We start from the raw sequence: 18,284 nt of genomic DNA, 5'->3' as shown, positions 1-18,284 counted from the left end.
ATTGTTTTTTTGATTCTTCGCCCGGCCAATTCTGCATGCTCTTTGGCAGTATTGGCAGCGATACATGCCGTGTTGTGTTGAAGAAAACTGATAAAGAATGGATGGAATTCGATGACCTGACGATTCCGTGGGTGAGGTTGTGTCATCGGTGTTCCAAGATGCATTTGGCGGACAATGATAGCGAGCTTATATTTATTTCTCACAGTCATTTTATAGTCTATGATTTGATCGATGGAAAGAGTAGTCTGATTTTGAAGCCGTATGATTCAAGGAGTGAATATCCTTTGCTCGGATAATCTCATCTTCAGCGGCATCTAGCTAAAATAGGTTTTCGTCTTCTCTTTGTCTCTACTTCTACTGTTTTGTTAGCTTCGTTAATTTGATTTTGATTGCTTCATTCTTTCTTTCATCGATACATTCATCTATATATTCTGTTGGGAAGAAAATGATCCGATTTTGTTTCTCTGGTAATTTTTATATATTGTGATGTGTTTAACTTACCATGAATTCAATATTCGATTGAATGGCGTGGAGCAGGTTGAAAATTAATTAAGGTGGTGTTCTGTTCTTTTCTATGATTGCTGAAATTAACTTCGGAATACGATTTACTTAATAATATCGACTACTTGGTTACTATTTGATGTAAAATTGCAATACAATTTGATTGAGTTGAACGCCGTTCTCCTGTGTTGTGCCATTTGGCTTTTGGTTCGATTACGGTTGTTGTGCCATTTGGCTTTTGGTTCGATTACGGTTACGCGACACTGTATTATATTTGTATTATATTAATATAAAATGACGTTTTACTTTTTTACGGGTACAAAAAACAGAAGGAATGATATACAGGAGGATATTAATTAGGATGTACCTCACTTTTACCCATGGGGAGAAGAAAACACAAAAAAAAAAAACTAACGGCTTTGTTAATGCTTTCTGCAACAAGGAGGCATATACTCTGTCTCTTAACTTGGTTGCTCTCGTAGTGAAACATAGTAGTCGATATATGTCGACCATATGACAATATTGAACTTGTGTATCGCTATATGTCACTGCATCTTTGTATGCCCAGCTAAAGGTTAGGATCGATTCGTATTGAAGGACACCAGTTTCATGTGTAGGGAGTGATATTTGTTTCAGTTCAATTAAAGCAATTTCATCTATAATTTGTTTGATACTATTGGTTTAGAAGAATATACTCAGGCATTTTTGTTGTAAATTATTTTGATCTTCGATGAATTTTATTTAAGTAAAATATTTTTAACGTTATTGGCAACTGATGAATTAAAATGAAAAACAACGATAACAGAAAAAAAAAAAAAAAAAAAGGTTAAAATATTATATGTTTCAAAGTATTGTTAAGAAACATTCAATGATATCCTTATCCCTAAATTTATTTTGTTTTCCAATTTGATATGTGAGTAGTTTTATTTATATATACTTTATGATTGAATTTATATTGTTTTAATTTCTTGGATTAATTCACCGATATATTGAATATTGTATGGTTCAACTAGACTAACCAGTAAAAGAAATCTTTGGAGATTTTGAAATCAGTTTTAACAAATATTTTTGGAAGGCTAGCAGAAATCATGAACATGATATAATGTTTTGAGAAAGCTAAGGTGTTTACAAAAAAGCCATGTTGGATACTATTCGATGGTTAGAAATATCTAATGGTGTAAACGAGTGGAACTACGTTGTTGTTGTAATATCGATTTCCTCACCATAGCCATAGTATTGGGCGTCCCGTAGGGCTGGAACAAGTGAACTTCAGTGCCGGGGACTTCGTTACCCGAAATGGTTGTCGTTTGCGTGTCGTGCGAACTCAGAGTCGATAGCGCCATAGCAATTCCTCCATTCTTAAACGAACGGCTGCCTTCCAACATTGTGCTTACTACTTCATGTATCTGTATCAGCATCCAAACACTCAGCTTGTCTTCGTTGCTAACACTTTCACTTTCTTTAATTTCTGATATTTGGTTGCGCAAAAATTCCCTCGCTTTGATGAACCCTTTGGTTTCGTAGGTCCTTATGGCGTCGTGAATGCGCAACGAGCAATAGAGGCATGCCCTCGTCCGTATAACCTCCTTGTGAACAAGGTTTGTCATGGGATGGGGGGCGATTAATGTTCGATGAATGTCGACATGATCATAATATAGCTGTGTTTTCCCATCATTCCACACAGAATCTTTGTATGTCCAGATCAAATCAAGGCATGTCTCCTTAAGCTCCAAGCTGTTTTCCGGGAGAGTCACTTCGATAAGAAATTCTTTCGTCTCATCAGCGAAAAGGTGCCTTAATTTGATTTCACCTATCGATTTATCCTCTTCGCAAATGTTGCTATAGAAGTCTCCGGAGTAGATGTCGAGAATATTAACCCCAGCAGTGCCTCGCAAGAGTGTTAAACAAAACTGTATTTTGACTACACTGAGCAGGGCTCCGATGCGACAGGCGATCGCATCCCGCAGAATCGCATAGTTTTCCAAGTAGGAGTAAGTGCCACCTGTTGCCGAACATACTTCGTGCAGCGCAAAAGGCTCGTGATGTTTACCAATTCCAAAGGCGTAGACCGGATATACGGGTGCTTCAAAGTAACTATTTATATAATTGATGTCAGAGCGAGGAGGATAGACTGCAAACGGTAATTCCTCAAGGTCGCATATAGCCATTTCTCGAGTACTCTCCAAGGCAAGCGGCAGTGTGCTTGTAGTGTCTCTCCTATCGGACAAGAGTATAATGAATGCCACTGGATTGAGATACCGTCTTTGATCAAGAACCAGAGCTGCAACTGTAAGAAGATCGACAAAATTAGGTGCAGCTTTTGCAAAGACAAGTCTGTTAACGGCATCTTTTGCCGCTTTCTGTCCTTGCTCGGACATTGTGCGCAGGGGAAAAACCTTTTCAGGCCTGGCAGAGGACGAAAGTATCGAAAGCCTGTCCGAGGGGCCTAAGTTGTCGATTACGAACCTCAGGGCATCCCTGACATGACCCAATGCTGATTGTCCGATTCCTTCGCTAAAATCGAGCGCAATAAGAAGATCAATAGGAGTGCGCTGCAGGGGATGGTTTCCATATTGGAACAATGATGGTGCCTTTATCTGAAGAAGAACATTAAATTTTTCCGGCGGAACTGTTGAAATGACAAAGGGGCGCTCGGGAATGTCGGTAACAGTAACTCTGGGTAAGCCATAAGCTGGAATGAAAGATGCTTCATGGAAGGGCAGAGGCTCATCGTCAGGATAGAAAAGGGGCTCGCCATCGTCTGTTCTCTGCTGCAAAATATAGAGAAAACTCACTGCTTTGGTACATTGCAATGAAATAAATTAAACTAGTACACAATACAATCAATCCAACAAGATTACAAAATCACGTGGCATTTTCGAATCAGATCAAGATCGTCAACAAGATTTCAAGTTTCCAAGAAGATGCACTGGAAAACCATTTCTAAAAAAAAAGGAAAATTATGGAAACATGAACAGTTTGTGGAAAGCATACTGATAGGGTAGCTATAAATTAATATCCAAACACTTGGACAGAATCCAATCAATCTGTTTAGGAAGAGAACTTACTGGTTGACTAGACGAAGAAGGATTAGATGAAGAAGAAGAAGAAGAAGCCATGAATGTTTCTTGATGTTGTTCTTGTGAATGCACAGTTTTCTTGGAGAAGCCAAGCAGTTTGTTTATACAGTTAAAAGTGAGGCTTTCGATATTTAATAGAGAATTTATCAAAATACTAAAAAGAATTACTATATCTTTTCCATCCTCTATATATATAACCGATTTTGCTACTTTTACTTTAAAATACTACAATTAATATTTAAAAGAAAACTGAGACCTTTGAAAATCTAACAACAACCTATGTCATTCCACGAATCTTCAGCTAACTTCATGTATGTCCGAAGTACTGTATTTGAGAGAGTCCGTTCTATGGTACGAGCGGCCTATTAAAAATCTAATTGTGAGTTAAACGTAACTATTTGGACTATCAATCAAGTTATTCTATATTGAATAATCTATTAATTTATTAGGCGAGCTTCCTATGTGCAGAAACTAAAAAATAGAAGGACAATGAGAAATCCACTAGAATCGTTACAATCATACAATATTTTAATGGACGATAATATTTCAACCCCAAAAAACCCCCTTTATGATATATCTCTGTATATCTAAAAGGGACTTAAGCCTCATAAATTGTGAGTTAATATCAAATGAATACAATCATAATAAAATAAAAACTTATAGGTTGAAGACGAGATTTAGCTCATACATCACGCCATGGCTCCCTATTTGATTCCAATCTGTAGTCACGTTCGTTCATCCTTAATGCTTCTGATTTGTAATAGCTACAAACTTCGATTCTAGAATTGAAGTGTTTGCTTAGTCATGCTTATTATGACTAACACAACCGTTTGCTTCTGGAATCTAGGACATGTTTCCTAATAGGGACTTACTTCCGCTTTGCACTCTTGGTTGTTGATATCGGTTGTTGCTCTCACTTGTACGTCTATCAAAACATAATTGTTTTAGTTGAATTTGTTGTTGTCGATTGATGGGTATGTGTGTGTTAATTAGTCTGTCTTTGGACAGTAATCTATTACGTTTACCGCGACTTAGTTGTACTTGTGTGATGTAAGACGTTGTTTGTAACTGAACGGCTCCATTTCCGATCCCTTTGCTCTACCTGAAATTTCTTTTTGTAGTATTTATGCAAAAAAAAATAGCGACAGGTTATTCTTTTCGTAGTAAAAAACATAAACATAGCAGATTTTCTGGGTCGTAACAAAAATAAAAGTCCAACAAGAATCACTTATTGTAATGATTTTCTTCTTTTTTTTTAGTCTTTTTCGTAACAAAAAATTATACATTATTGTAATGGTTTAAATGACTTTATATAACAAATACCATAACAAAAAACTATCACACATGCATCCAGGACGCATTTACCAGACTTATTTGTTACCAAAAATGGCTTCGCAAAAATTATTTGTTACAAGAGTACGATGTTACATCCAAATGTCATAATAAAAGCATTGCAAAAAATGTATTTTGCATGAAATTTGGACTTTTACTCCGCCTGTAGCGGTAAAGCGATTTCTGGAAGTGTTTTTTTTTTTCTCTTATATAGCAAAGGCTGCTGCTAAAGTGGGTTGTCTACGTATTCTAACGGGATCAAGCCATATGTAATTCTGCTGTTACAAATTATATCGTTGAAGTTTTTTTTTTTTTTTTTTTTTTTCTATACAGAAAATATTGTGCCCAACATGGGGTGCCTACGTATCCGAACGGGGTCAAACCATACGTAATTCTGTTAATATAAGCTATACAGTTCAAGCTATACGAGTTTTACTGATAAAAGCGATTTTTGGTAGTATTAACTTTGAGCAGATATTCATCTTACGGTGAAGCTCAAACCACTTGATAAAGATGTCTTTGGTATAGAAAAAAAAATGGTAGAGAAAATGAATTTTATAGAGAATGAGAATTTATTTTTATTTGCTAATTCACTTGAGAAAAAAAGAATAGAATACAATGCACAAAGAAAATATATTGTATTGCTAGTTGAAAAATATAAATCAATCACTAAAAATGATAAATTGGATAAAGAAAATATTATTGTATGTTTTAGTTATATTTATAGTTTGATAGTTTTTTTTTAGTAATATTTAGATATGAGATTTGAATAATATAAAAATTATAAAAATTAAAAAACATAGCAAATAAATATAAATTAAATTGTAAAAATTAAATATAAAAAAAATAATAATAAACACATACTAGACTCTTTTAATTTTATTTTTCTCTCTCCACAGAAAATAAATAAAATTAGGGAATGATAAATATTTTATTTTATTTTTAATTGTTTGCATCAACCAATACCAAACCAACCAAGATACTTATATTTCTTTATCCCTACTCCTCTATACAAACACTCCTTAAAATTTATTTGTTTTCCGAAACATTCAATATTCCTTAAGATTGAATTTATATTGTAGTTATGGATTTTTTTATCAATTTTGGTTTTACTAATGGTGAGTAGGTATTTCAATTTCTTGGATTTCAAGTGTTGAAATATTTTAATCGATATCATGACCATATATATTAAATTTAGGATTAATTCGCCTGAAGAAAAGAACTCTTTGGAGATTTCAAAATCAGTTTTAACAAACAATTTTGGTTGCAAAAACCATGAACATGACATAATGTTTTGAGAAAGCTAAGGTGTTTACCAAAAAACGATGTTGGATACTATTCGATGCTTAGAAACATTTAATGGTGTGCACGAGTGGAACTATGTAGTTGTAATATCGATTTCGTCACCATAGCCATGGTATTGGGCGTCCCGTAGGGCTGAAACAAGTGAACTACAGTGCCGGGGACTTCGCTACCCAAAATGGTTGTCGTTTGCGTGTCGTGCGAACTCAGAGTCGATAGCGCCACAGCAATTCCTCCATTTTTAAACGAACGGCTGCCTTCCAACATTGTTCTTACTACTTCTTGTATCTGTATGAGCATCCAAATACTCAGCTTGTCTTCGTTGCTAACACTTTCACTTTCTTTAATTTCTGATATTTGGTTGCGCAAAAATTCCCTCGCTTTAATGAACCCTTTGGTTTCGTAGGTCCTTATGGCGTCGTGAATGCGCAACGAGAAATAGAGGCATGCCCTCGTCCGTATAACGTCGCTGTGTACACGGTTTGACATTGGATGTGGCTCGATTAATGTTCGATAAATGTCGACAGTGTCGCAATATAGGTGTTCTCTCCCATCATTCAGCACAGAATCTTTGTATGTCCAGACCAAACCAAGGCATGCCTCCTTAGGCTTCAACCTGCGCGCCGGGAGACTCACTGCGATAAGAAATTCTTTCGTCTCATCAGCGAAAAGGTGCCTTACTTTGATTTCACCTATCGATTTATCCTCTTCGCAAATGTTGTTATAGAAGTCCCCGGAGTGGATGTCGAGAATATTAACCCCAGCAGTGCCTCGCGTGAGCGTTAAACAAAACTGTAGTGTGACTACACTGAGCAGAGCTCCGATGCGACAGGCGATTGCATCTCGCAGAATCTCGTAGTTTTCCAAGTAGGAGTAGGTGCCACCTGTTGCCGAACATACTTCGTGCAGCGCAAAAGGCTCGTGATGCTTACCAATGCCAAAGGCGTACACCGGAAATACGGGTGTTTCAAAGTAATTATTGATATAATCTGAAGATTCACGGGGAGGATAGACTGCAATCGGTAATTCCTCAAGGTCACTTATAGCCATTTCTCGAACATTCTCCAAGGCAAGCGGCAGTGTGTTTGTAGTGTCTCTCCTATCGGACAAGAGTATAATGAATGCCGCCGGATTCAGGTATCGTCTCTGCTCAAGAACCAGAGCTGCAACAGTTAGAATATCGACAAACTTCGTTGCACCTTTTGTGAAGACGAGTGTGTTAACGGTATCTTTTGCGGCTTCCTGCCCTTGTTGGGACATTCTGCGAAAGGGAAATACTTTCTCAGGACTGGCACAAGATGAAAGTATCGAAAGCCTGTCGGAGGGTTCTAAGTTGTCAATTACGAACGCCAGGGCATCTCTGACATGATCCAATGCTGGTTTTTCGATTCCTTCGCTAAAATCGAGCGCAATAAGAAGATCAATAGGAGCTCGCTGCAGGGGATGGTCTCTATATTGGGTCATTGATGGTGCCTTTATCCGAACAAGAACATAAAATTTTTCTGGCGGAGCTGTTGCAATGACAAAGGGGCGCTCGGGAATGCCCTTAACAGCAACTCTGGGTACGCGAGAACCTGGAATGAAAAATGCTTGATTTAAGGGCAGAGGTTCGTCATCAGGATAGAAAATGGGCTCGTCATCGTCTGTTCTCTGCTGCAAAATATAATGTAGAAAACACTCACTGCTTGGTTCATTGCACTGTAAGAATTAAACTAGTACACAATACGATCATGCCAACAAGATTTAAAGAATCACGAGGCATTTTCGAATCAGATCAAGATCGTCAACATGATTTCAAGTATCCAACAAGATGCACTGGAAAGCCAATAAATATATATGGAAACACGAACAGGTTGTGGGAAGCATACTGATATTGTAGCTAGAAAGTAATATCGAATCAAATCAATCAGTTTAGGAAGAGAACTTACTGGTTGAGTAGACGAAGAAGGATTATTTGAAGAAGAAGACGAAGCCATGAATGTTTCTTGATGCTGGTCATGTGAATGCGCAGTTTTCTTGGAGAATTTAAGTAATTATACAGTTGATATGATATGAGAGTGAAAGAGTGAGGTTTTCGATATTTAATATAGAATTTATCAAAAATTAAGATATATTTTCCATCCTATATGTATAACCGCTTACTTAATAATTAATATTTAGGAGAAAATTGAGAATTTTGAAAATCTAAGAAAGAGTTAAAAGTCACCAGCCTTGGTGATCATGTAGAGTGTTAGTTAAACTTTTCTCATCCTCACTGATCACTCCCAACGCTCTTCATAACTGGACTTGAGTAATCAGAAGCTCAGGAAATGATTATGGGGTCGAAGCAAATAATATCATACCACGAGATCCATTGCTCTATGCCAAACTACTTAATTAGATTCTTCAATACGAGGTTTACAAGTTTCATCGAAATTAAGGCTGGGAATCAAATCATCTAAGAAGAATGTATATATGTACATTGACATGACATTCATCAAGAAATATATATATATATATACTAAGCAAGTGATATTTAAGTACTTGTCACTTCCTTTATTCTAGCAATGTCATATACTATAATTATATTCCACGAGTACGTAAACTCAAATAACTTGTCTTTAAGTTAATTAATGAGTGAACGAAGGCCATTGCAACAGCGCTATCGTGGTTCGAAAGGGGCAAAATGGCACAAGGTCATGAGATACTAAATCAATGGGAGCAATTTTTTCTTCCTCTTTCACTTGTTTACTATCCCAACGGATGGAAATTTAAAAAAAAAAAAATGAAAATTGAACTCACAATCAATTATAAAAAATTTAAAGATTTTACCATTAAACTATATGTAAGTATTTATTACTTTTCATTAGTTAATATATATATATATATATAAATATATTAAATATTAATTTTAAACCCGTCTTCAAACTTTCACTGCAGAGGGATGGCTTGGTTTCGGCTCAAACCCAATGCATCGAATGGCCATGGTAAGCACTCTTCAATTTAGAGGTCGACACGTCACTCTAAACCTCGACACCCATCGAAATCGACGCAAAAAAATATTCCTAATCTTGGAAGAAGTTTTTATGTTGTCATATCGAGAATCCATATTTTGAAAATGATCCAATTAAAGCTTTTATGATATTGTTCTTCTCAATCTGTATTATTTGGAATTCATTTCCCTTAGATAATGAATTCATCTTTTGTTTTTCCTAAATTTTTTTTTTTTTTTTTGAAAAAAGGTTTTCTCATAAATACTTTGTAAGTCTTCTTGAAGGTAGCAGTGTGTTTGTTTGGAAAAAAATCCCATAAACGAACACACTAGAAATACTTAGAATTTTGAACTAATTGACTTAAAATACTTTGTTGTTGAAATACTTATTAAAATCTTTAACGGATCTACATAAAGTATTTGAAATAATACAATATAAAGAATATTTAAAATATTTAAATCTATGAATTTGAAATGCACAAGCACAACCAACTCTACTTTAGAAATTTAAACGAAACAAATAAATTTGATTAAGTCGCTTGAAATATATATAGTTCATATAATATATAATATTTATATTAATATAAATTATATGTTATTCGTCTGTATTGTAAATATAAATTTATACTCAATTTTTTTTGGATTGTTATTAATAAATATTTTCATTTTCAAGTAAAATTCATTACACTCTTTTACTTTTTTACTTGTTTTACTATAAAATGAACAATTAACAATTATTACTCACTTTTATTAAAACTCGTATTTAATCGAACATACATTTACAAGACAGAGGGAGTATCCTTCAGCACCCTAACCATATTCACCAACATAATCCTTTACATGGTCCGATACAACCTATTCTTAAAATTCTTGAAAAAATATTTCGTTGTAAGAAGTTCATATATGTTCTACAATTGAATGTGGATGCAATGGCAGCTGATCGATCTAACCTTGTACTGTTCTCGACATCCTCAACATCTCCATCGCATTCGGCGTCCCGTACGGCTGAAGCGGGACATCTTCCGCGCCGTGGACTCGCCTTCCCGTAGTCGTGATCCTCTGCATGTCGTAGGAACTCAGAGTCGAAAGAGCATAAGCTAGCCCGCCATATTTATACGTTGGCAAACCCCCGGCCATTCTCCTCGCCACTTTGCGCATCTTGTCGTCACTTTCCACGCTTTCATGGTCGGCCATTTCCGATATTTTCTCCAACAAAAATAGTCCCTCGCACGGTACACCTCTCCAATTTCCGCGATCTCTAAAGTATCGCGAATCGACAGAGCACCGAAAAAGGTGCTTAACTCCCTAACTTTTGACGCTTGCTATTAAATGAGGCAGAAATAATAGTCGATGCACCCATAGTGTGGCGCAACATAGCTTTAATTCCCTCGCCGTATACGACACCGCGGCTTTGTATGTCAAGATAACGCTTAGGCATGTTTCTTTTCGCCATGACGCGTGCTTACGGAGAGTCGCTTCGACCATAAATTCTTTCATAAGGTGTTAGATTTTCTTCAAACCTTCCAACGTGGTACTTGGGTTTCCACGCCAACAATCATCCCCAAACCACAACTGTCGGGACGGGACCAACTGTCCAACCGACCAATGCCATGAGACTTTCGACGCAAGGCAGCTCCGCAGGTAACAAGAGCGAGCCCACCACCACAACCAACTCAACACTAGTATGATATTATCTGCTTTGAGCTGAGCTCGTAGAAATTTATTTTTGAACTTACTCCAAAAGATCTCATATTAGTGAAGTTCATGTGTACTTATAAATTCATGGATTTTTTTCACAACTTTCAATGTGGTATTGAGTTTCCACCCCGACAGTTTGCTATAAAATTATTTTTTTTTAAATAATAATAAAAAATTGTTCAATGCTAATGTTAGTGCCTCGATAAGATTATATATTTTATACTATTTTACATTAGTTGAAATTATACTAAATTGTACGAAGCTTGTCTGTGATCATTCTCTCGAAGTCGAAGTTAGTTCCCACGGCTCTAATTCAGTCTTCGTCTATGCCTCTGTGCTGAATATTGAGCTTTACTATGTACCTTCCTCTGCTAGATTTCGTCTCAAAGCTGCGAAAAAAGTAACTCAAAAACGCCTCTAATTTTTCGATTCTCTTGTTCTTGAATTTTGTGTGTTTACTGATCTGATTCAGAATGATTTAAATTTGTCAGAACATGAACAATGACATTTACATAGGATTTTCTCTTGATATTCGATTTTATTTTATTTTAGAATTGAGTGAGTATGAGTGATAGCTAGTGCATTTCAAACTTACCAATTAGAAAAAAGAAAATTAGGCATAGATTTGGATGCGACACAAAAATAATATTTTGCAATGGATCAACTAAACTACTTAAAAATGCTAGAAAATACATACAGGAATAAGAGTAATTAAAGATAATTGTTACATCTTACATACGAGGAAGAAAGAGACCATTGAGTTTGTCCCGCGTCAGGTCACCTGTCACACATGGTTCGCCTAGTGTGACTTTTCCGTCGGGCTTGGTTTGCAGGGTATTAGGTTCGACCGGGGATTTAGGGTTTAGGGTTTAGGTTCGACCGGAGGTTTAGGGTTTACCCAAAGCATTTTCGGATAGCGGCGGCGAATTCCTACATAATTAAAAAAAAAAAAAAAAAAAAAAAAAGAAAAAAAAGAGAGACTTTAGTCTTTAAATCACACTTCTATGATAGGAGCAAGTGACAATCTATAATCGATAGACACAAGTGTCTATATAGTGAAAAAAAAAGAAAAAAAGAACACTGCTTCAAAAATATCTTTCAATCTTTGTCTATATATCCTATGCATCATTAGTAGTACATAAAGGAACATAAAATTTTTCGTTTCGACAAGTTCATATATGTTCTACAATCGAATGTGGATGCAATGGGTGCTGATCGATCGATCTAACCTTGTACTCTTCTCGACCTTCTCAGCATCTCCAACATATTCGGCGTCCCGTACGGCTGAAACGGGATAGCATCCGCGCCGTGGACTCGACTTCCGATAGTCGTCATCCTCTGTGTCTCGCACGAACTCAGAGTCGACAGCGCATAAGCTAGCCCGCCAAGATTATACGATGGCACACCCCCGGCCATTCTCCCCGTCACTTCGCGCATCTCGTCAAACAGCCACAGACACAAAGTGTCGTCCCTTTCGATACTTCTCTCAAAGGACATTTCCACTGTTTGCTCCATCAGATAGTTCCTTGCAGCCTCCACCTCTCCTCTTTCCGCCATATCGAGAGCTTCACAAATCGACCGCACGCCAAAAGAGCATGTCTTTTGGCGCATAACTTCATCGCTTTCGGCGTTTGTTCTTGAAGGAAGCGGATGCAATAGTCGATGCACCCTTAGTGTGTCGCAAAATAGCTCTTCCCTCCCCGTAAACGACACCGCGTCTTTGTACGTCCACGAAATGTTTAGGCACGGTTCTTCCCGTCGCCACTCCAGATTCGTAGGGAGAGCCACTTCGATCAGAAATTCTTTCACCTCGTCCGCAGAGAGGCTCTCGACTTTTATATCAGCTATCGATCTGTCCATGCCGCCGATGAAATAATGGTAGCTTCCGGTGTGGACATCTCGAATCGTAACTCCAGAAATAAGTCGGACAATCCTTAGACTAAATTCTAATGTGACTACGCTGAGGAGGGCTCCGATTCGACAGGCGATTGCATCTTTCAGGATCTCGGGCGTGTCCAACGACGAATAATTGCCGCCTGTTAGTGAAGACAGCGTGAGCAGTGAAAAAGGTTCGTGGTCTAAGCCAATGCCGAATGAGTAAATAGGATATACGGGTCGACGGAAGAAATCGTCGATAGGTCCTTGGGGACTAAACGGATAGATTGAAAACGGTAGTTCATCGAGGTATGCTAGAGTCAGTTGTCGATCTAACACCGGTTCCGACTGTTTTATATTAGACACGAGTATAATGAACGCGACTTGATTCTGGCATCGCCTTCTCTCAAGAACCCGAGCTCCCCTCGACAGAATTTCCACAACGTCGTCTGTATAATCAGTCGCAAAGTTAAACGAACCAACAGCTCGTTTCGCATCTTCCTTTCCTTGATCGGTCATTCTGCGCAGGGGAAAATTACTCCTCTCTTCTTCGGGGCAAGGCGACACAATCGAAAGCCTATCCCAGGGGCACATTTGATCGATAACGAATCCAACAGCACTTGTGAGATGATCCACAGTTACCAATCCGCCTTCGCTAACCATACAATCGAGCACCATAACAAGATCCACAGGAGCTCGCCGGAGGGGGTGTTCGCCGTACTCTGACATTGATGGCGCCGTTACCTTAATAAGAAAATAGTTCGGCGGATCAGATGAAATGACTATCGAGGTATCGGGAATTCCCTCGACACGAACCCTTGGTAAGGAAGCCGATGGAATGGGAAGATGGAGATTAAGGGGCAGCGGCTCGTCGTTGTCGTAGACAGGATGCTACAATGCATAACAACGCGAATAAGTTGGTCGATATAAGCCTAATATTAACGAGCATTTCAACAAGAAAAATCGGGCAATGTTTCGGAATAAGATCATCATAGTCTAAGGAAATAATTTCGAAAAAATTTAAGGCTCTCTCGATCGCCTCCACAACACATCAAGAAGCAGATCAAAATTTAGCAATCAAAATGTGGGAATTAATTAAGCATACTGAAACTTATACAAGAACGATCGATGAAATTAAAAGAAGTATAAAACGTCAAGTGATGAATTTGTAAAATTAAAGATGGATGTGATTAGAAATGGAGATTAATTAATTAAGGGAAGGGAACTTACGAGTGGACGAGCAGTAAATTCCATGAGTGAGTGGGTGATTCTTTTCTTGATGATTCTGTGCTTAACTGTGAATGAGTGAATGTACAGTCTATCTTCTATCTTCTTGGAAAGGGCTTTCACTTCGCTTTGATTAATTCTGTTCAAATAACGATCAGACTGATCATATATACTACGCTCATCCAACTGTTTATATAAGATAATAATAATAAAAGTAGAGAAATTAATTTAACGTGACAAATATATCAAGATTTCTTTTATTTTAAAAAAAAAAAAACTATTGTAAATTAAATATGTTTGAATTATAAAAATGTTATTTAAGAAACAAATACATTAGGGAGGAGCCGCCAAACAAATGTTCAAACCCCCGACCCCTCAGATCACCTGCCACACATGGTTCGCCTAGTGTGACATTTTCGTCGGACTTAGTTTACAGGATATTAGATTCGACCAAGGGTTCACCCAATGTGCACTTTCGGGTAGCGGCTAGTTTATGAACATATGCCTCTTCAATTAAGTAGAAAATTTTATCAATAACCATGTGGGAATCCCTGAAATTCGGTATTTCGAAGCTTAAATATCTATTATGACTAACTTTAATTGTGCTCGCATTCTGAAATTCTGCTAAGATTATTTTAATTCTCTTGTAGTAATAGTCGATGCCTCACTTAGTGAACCACATAATTTTGTTTTGTCAGACTATTTTATGTTTTTGATTTTCTTTATAGCATTTGTCGCAAGACAATTCACAAATTATATTTATTAAAAGAGAACAACACATAAGATATTCGTATCTCCCTGTATTTAATTTATTTCTATTTTAGTTTGTTACAATACCAATTAGATATATTTTTAACTAACTAAATAAATCTCAATAAAAATTGAAGCAATGAGAATAATTATTTTCATCAAACCATATCCAAGTTATTACAAATTCAAGAATCTATATATTATTATTGGGCTAGAACATGTGAAGTCAGTATGGTGCTGATTTAATCGGATCGACAAGGCTATGGGGATAATCGACAATATTTATACATATCTATAATATATTATATATTATATTATACTATAATTCAGACATATGTTATCTTATAATACAACATATGTTGAGATATATATATATAAACATATATTGGGAGAAGCATAGGATTTGCCGCGTCATTATTTTTGTTATTATTATTATTATTATTATTATTATTATTATTATTATTATTATTATTATTTTATTAATTCACAAATTATGATCACACAAAGAGTGTTATAAGTTTTGAATGATTTTAAGAATACAAAAAAATATATATATATTTGATATTTTTTTAAAAATAAAATTCTAAATTGATAAATAGTGCAAAAACTTTCAAAACTATATACATAAACAAATCTTATATTTTGAACCTTAAAATATGTAATCTATCAGCCGTTTTATTGAATACAATTTTCCATGGTAAAAAATGTCTTATCCTCTTATCCGAAAGTATAAATATAATTTGATCCAAATTTTAAAACGGCAAAAAACTTTCAAGCGCCACCAACCCCTATCTCTAATATTTCTCTATATATTCGAACGTTTTTCCATAATCATTTCATCGTCTCATAATATATATAATTTATAATTCACTTTCCTTGAAATTAAATTTTACGATATTCAAAATGAATGGCGATGATTGGAGTCTTTTTGCGGTAGTGAATGGGGCCAGAGCGGCCACACACCACAATAACGATCCGACGGATTTTAGTCAAAATCCTCATGCCAACTATTCATCGGAAAATTTTTTTGAAAATAACAATGACGATTTTTTTGTCAGTGACAACACTATCTCGAGCTGGTGCCAAGCGTATCAAGAAATGTGTCTTGGCTCCCCGCCACCGGTGGCGGCCGAAGAACTCCCACCATTTCAATTATCTTCATTGCTCCCGCCATTGCCGGAGTGTAGGCAATACTTCGATCAATTTCAACAAAACCAGTTTGGTATGACAATGCAGCCAAACTTTTCCCCGACATTGGCAGCCGTCCAAATTCCCGAAAATAATTTTGAATTTCATAATAATGCCCCCGCCGCCATCGCTGCTGCTGCCACTGCAGGGCCGCCTATCAACTTCTGGCAGCCGTATCCTCCGCAGCCTAACCTTCGTCAAACAAGGTAATAACTAGTTTTGAGTGTGTTTGGTTACCGGTTTAGTTGAAATTGACACTATAGTCCTGATTTTTTTGTATTTCTAATTTTATCTTTAATAAATAAATATATTTATATAGATTCGAAACTCCTCAAGTTCTTATAAAATTATTTTATATTAATCAAATATAAATAGATTTTTATTTATTTATATTATATAAAATTTAATTTTCTACAAAATAATATTCGTATATTTTACTAAAATAATATTTTTAAAAATTCTTAAGTAAATATTTAAATTTTTTAACATATAGGCTCCCACGTCCGATAAATTTGCATCACTTTGTCCAAGTAGGGATACTAAAAACTAATAATACTTTAATATGAAAGTGGGATAAATAAAAAATAAAATGTATTGTAAAAATGTACTAAGAAGTTGATAAAAATTAAAATTAATGTCGATAGAAAAAGTAGTGGAAAAATAGTTATTAATTTTTAGAGTAAAAAACAATAAAATTGTGATTTGATAAATTATTTTACTATAAAAAAAATAAAATTCTATATTGGTTTAACGGAGATAAAATAAATAAATAAATAAAAATAATAATAAAAGCTAGTATAATTTCAGATATAGCATTAGTATACTACATAAATCAAATCTTAATTAAATAAAAAATATTAATCTAACTTCCAACTACAATTTGACAAAACACACTCTTAAATAAGTTTCAAGAGACTATTTAGTGCATAAAAAGCTAAGGCCGCGTTTGGATGTTACAGCAAACCCCAAAAGCAAGACATTGTGGTGGAAAAAAGTTTGGAAGAGCTAATGGCCGAATCGTGGGCATGGCGGAAAGTCGGGCAGAAGTCCATCAAAGGATCTCCTCATCAAAGGTCTCTTTTTTTAATATTAGAATGCGCTATCTAACAAGTTGTAATAAAATTCATTACTACCCTTGTCATCTAAATTTGTGCTCATTTCGTCTGTAAAAAACAAAGAAAATTAGCACAATTTTTTTATAACGGAGAGAGTACATTACATGGAACCTTAAATCGTCATTTGTTGTTTTAAACAAACGTGCAGGATATACTTCCGTTGCATTGCTTACAGAGGTTGTGCTGCCAAACGGAAAGTGGAACAACATGCAACGAAGGCGGACAAATTCGTCGTCACCTATTACGGTGAACACACTCATCTTATTCCCCGCCTTGGCCTCTAGAGGGGCGGCGTGGCTAGTGGGGGCCCAAGGGCGCTGGACTCCCTAATTATTTTAGTTTTATATTTTTATTATATAGTATTTATAAAAAATTTAAAATTTAAGTAATTGTCCATTTCTATAGATTTAATAAAAATATTATTATTGCATATATTTTATTCAAACACCAAAAGAATTTGATTAAATACTCCAATGGGTAGAAAATGGTTTATCATCTTCTATGAAGGTATAAATAAAATTTGATCTAATTTTTAAAACGGCAAAACGAATTCAAACCCCACCAACCCGGTATCTCTAGTATTTTTCTATATATTCGAACATTTGTCCATAACATTATCATTGTCTCATAATATATAATTTATAGTTCTCTTTCCTTGCAATTAAATTTTACGATCTTCAAAATGAACGGCGATTATTGGAGTCTTTCTGCGGAGGTGAATGGCGCTAGAGCTGCCACACACCACAATGACGATCCGACGGATTTTAGTCAAAATTCTCATGCCAACTATTCAGCGGAAAATATTTTTGAAAATTAACAACGACAATATTTTTTCAATGACTACACTATCTCGATCGAGGTGGTGCCAAGCCTATCAAGAAATGTGCCTTGGCTCTCGCCACAGTTGGGGGCCGAAGAACTCCCTCCAATTCAATTTTCTTCACTATTGCCGCCGCTGCCGGTGTGTAGGCAATATCACGATCAATCCCAACAAAATCAGTTTGGCATGACAATGCAGCCGAACTTTGCCTTGACGTTGACAACCGTCCAAATTTCCGAAAATAACTTTGAATTTCAAAATAATGCCCCCGCCGCCACCGCAGGGCTACCTATCAACTTCCGGCTGCCGTATACTCCGCAGCCCAACCGTCATAAAAAAAGGTAATAACTTTGAGTATGTTTAGTTACCAGTTCAGTTGAAATTGACGCTATTGTCGCAATTTATTTTTTTTCTATGTATTACAT

The 18,284-nt window shown here is 36.1% G+C and overlaps 4 protein-coding genes across 4 annotated transcripts; 1 reads left to right on the top strand and 3 right to left on the bottom strand.

Moving 5' to 3' along the window:
- Nucleotides 1-1,670: 1,670 nt before the first annotated feature.
- On the bottom strand, nucleotides 1,671-3,620 carry LOC127241219 (probable E3 ubiquitin-protein ligase WAVH2). Its single transcript, XM_051260149.1, has 2 exons — nucleotides 3,570-3,620; nucleotides 1,671-3,272 (listed from the first exon to the last, which is right to left on the bottom strand). Exons 1-2 carry the CDS (start codon nucleotides 3,618-3,620, stop codon nucleotides 1,671-1,673), a joined length of 1,653 nt encoding a protein of 550 aa, XP_051116106.1.
- A 2,649-nt stretch (nucleotides 3,621-6,269) lies between these two features.
- LOC127241217 (probable E3 ubiquitin-protein ligase WAVH2) lies at nucleotides 6,270-10,380 on the bottom strand. The gene is made up of 2 exons (XM_051260148.1): nucleotides 10,137-10,380; nucleotides 6,270-7,789 (listed from the first exon to the last, which is right to left on the bottom strand). The coding sequence occupies exons 1-2, from the start codon at nucleotides 10,378-10,380 to the stop codon at nucleotides 6,270-6,272; spliced, it is 1,764 nt and encodes a 587-aa protein (XP_051116105.1).
- Nucleotides 10,381-12,108: 1,728 nt separating this feature from the next.
- Nucleotides 12,109-14,381, bottom strand: LOC127241216 (E3 ubiquitin-protein ligase WAV3-like). Its single transcript, XM_051260147.1, has 3 exons — nucleotides 14,371-14,381; nucleotides 13,990-14,125; nucleotides 12,109-13,650 (listed from the first exon to the last, which is right to left on the bottom strand). Exons 1-3 carry the CDS (start codon nucleotides 14,379-14,381, stop codon nucleotides 12,109-12,111), a joined length of 1,689 nt encoding a protein of 562 aa, XP_051116104.1.
- Nucleotides 14,382-15,834: 1,453 nt separating this feature from the next.
- On the top strand, nucleotides 15,835-17,323 carry LOC127241215 (WRKY transcription factor WRKY62-like). The gene is made up of 3 exons (XM_051260146.1): nucleotides 15,835-16,130; nucleotides 16,884-16,997; nucleotides 17,188-17,323. Exons 1-3 carry the CDS (start codon nucleotides 15,835-15,837, stop codon nucleotides 17,321-17,323), a joined length of 546 nt encoding a protein of 181 aa, XP_051116103.1.
- The last annotated feature ends 961 nt before the right edge of the window (nucleotides 17,324-18,284 follow it).

This window comes from Andrographis paniculata, unplaced genomic scaffold, assembly GCF_009805555.1.
Source record: "Andrographis paniculata isolate CXL003 unplaced genomic scaffold, ASM980555v1 Contig82END, whole genome shotgun sequence".
Taxonomy (NCBI): Eukaryota; Viridiplantae; Streptophyta; class Magnoliopsida; order Lamiales; family Acanthaceae; genus Andrographis; species Andrographis paniculata.
This window is presented reverse-complemented; position numbering and strand designations above follow the sequence as displayed.

What these genes read in the sequence shown, in the direction of transcription:
- LOC127241215 (XM_051260146.1), top strand. Translation starts at nt 15,835, where the DNA reads ATGTGTCTTGGCTCCCCGCCACCGGTGGCGGCCGAAGAACTCCCACCA. An exon ending in CCTAACCTTCGTCAAACAAG is followed by an intron (nt 16,131 to 16,883) that starts GTAATAACTAGT and finishes TGGATGTTACAG; the next exon opens with CAAACCCCAAAAGCAAGACA. An exon ending in AAAGGATCTCCTCATCAAAG is followed by an intron (nt 16,998 to 17,187) that starts GTCTCTTTTTTT and finishes ACAAACGTGCAG; the next exon opens with GATATACTTCCGTTGCATTG.
- LOC127241219 (XM_051260149.1), bottom strand. Translation starts at nt 3,620, where the DNA reads ATGGCTTCTTCTTCTTCTTCTTCATCTAATCCTTCTTCGTCTAGTCAA. An exon ending in CTTCTTCGTCTAGTCAACCA is followed by an intron (nt 3,273 to 3,569) that starts GTAAGTTCTCTT and finishes TATATTTTGCAG; the next exon opens with CAGAGAACAGACGATGGCGA.
- LOC127241216 (XM_051260147.1), bottom strand. An exon ending in AATTTACTGCTCGTCCACTC is followed by an intron (nt 13,651 to 13,989) that starts GTAAGTTCCCTT and finishes TATGCATTGTAG; the next exon opens with CATCCTGTCTACGACAACGA.
- LOC127241217 (XM_051260148.1), bottom strand. Translation starts at nt 10,380, where the DNA reads ATGGCCGACCATGAAAGCGTGGAAAGTGACGACAAGATGCGCAAAGTG. An exon ending in GATGTCGAGAACAGTACAAG is followed by an intron (nt 7,790 to 10,136) that starts GTTAGATCGATC and finishes TTTTCATTCCAG; the next exon opens with GTTCTCGCGTACCCAGAGTT.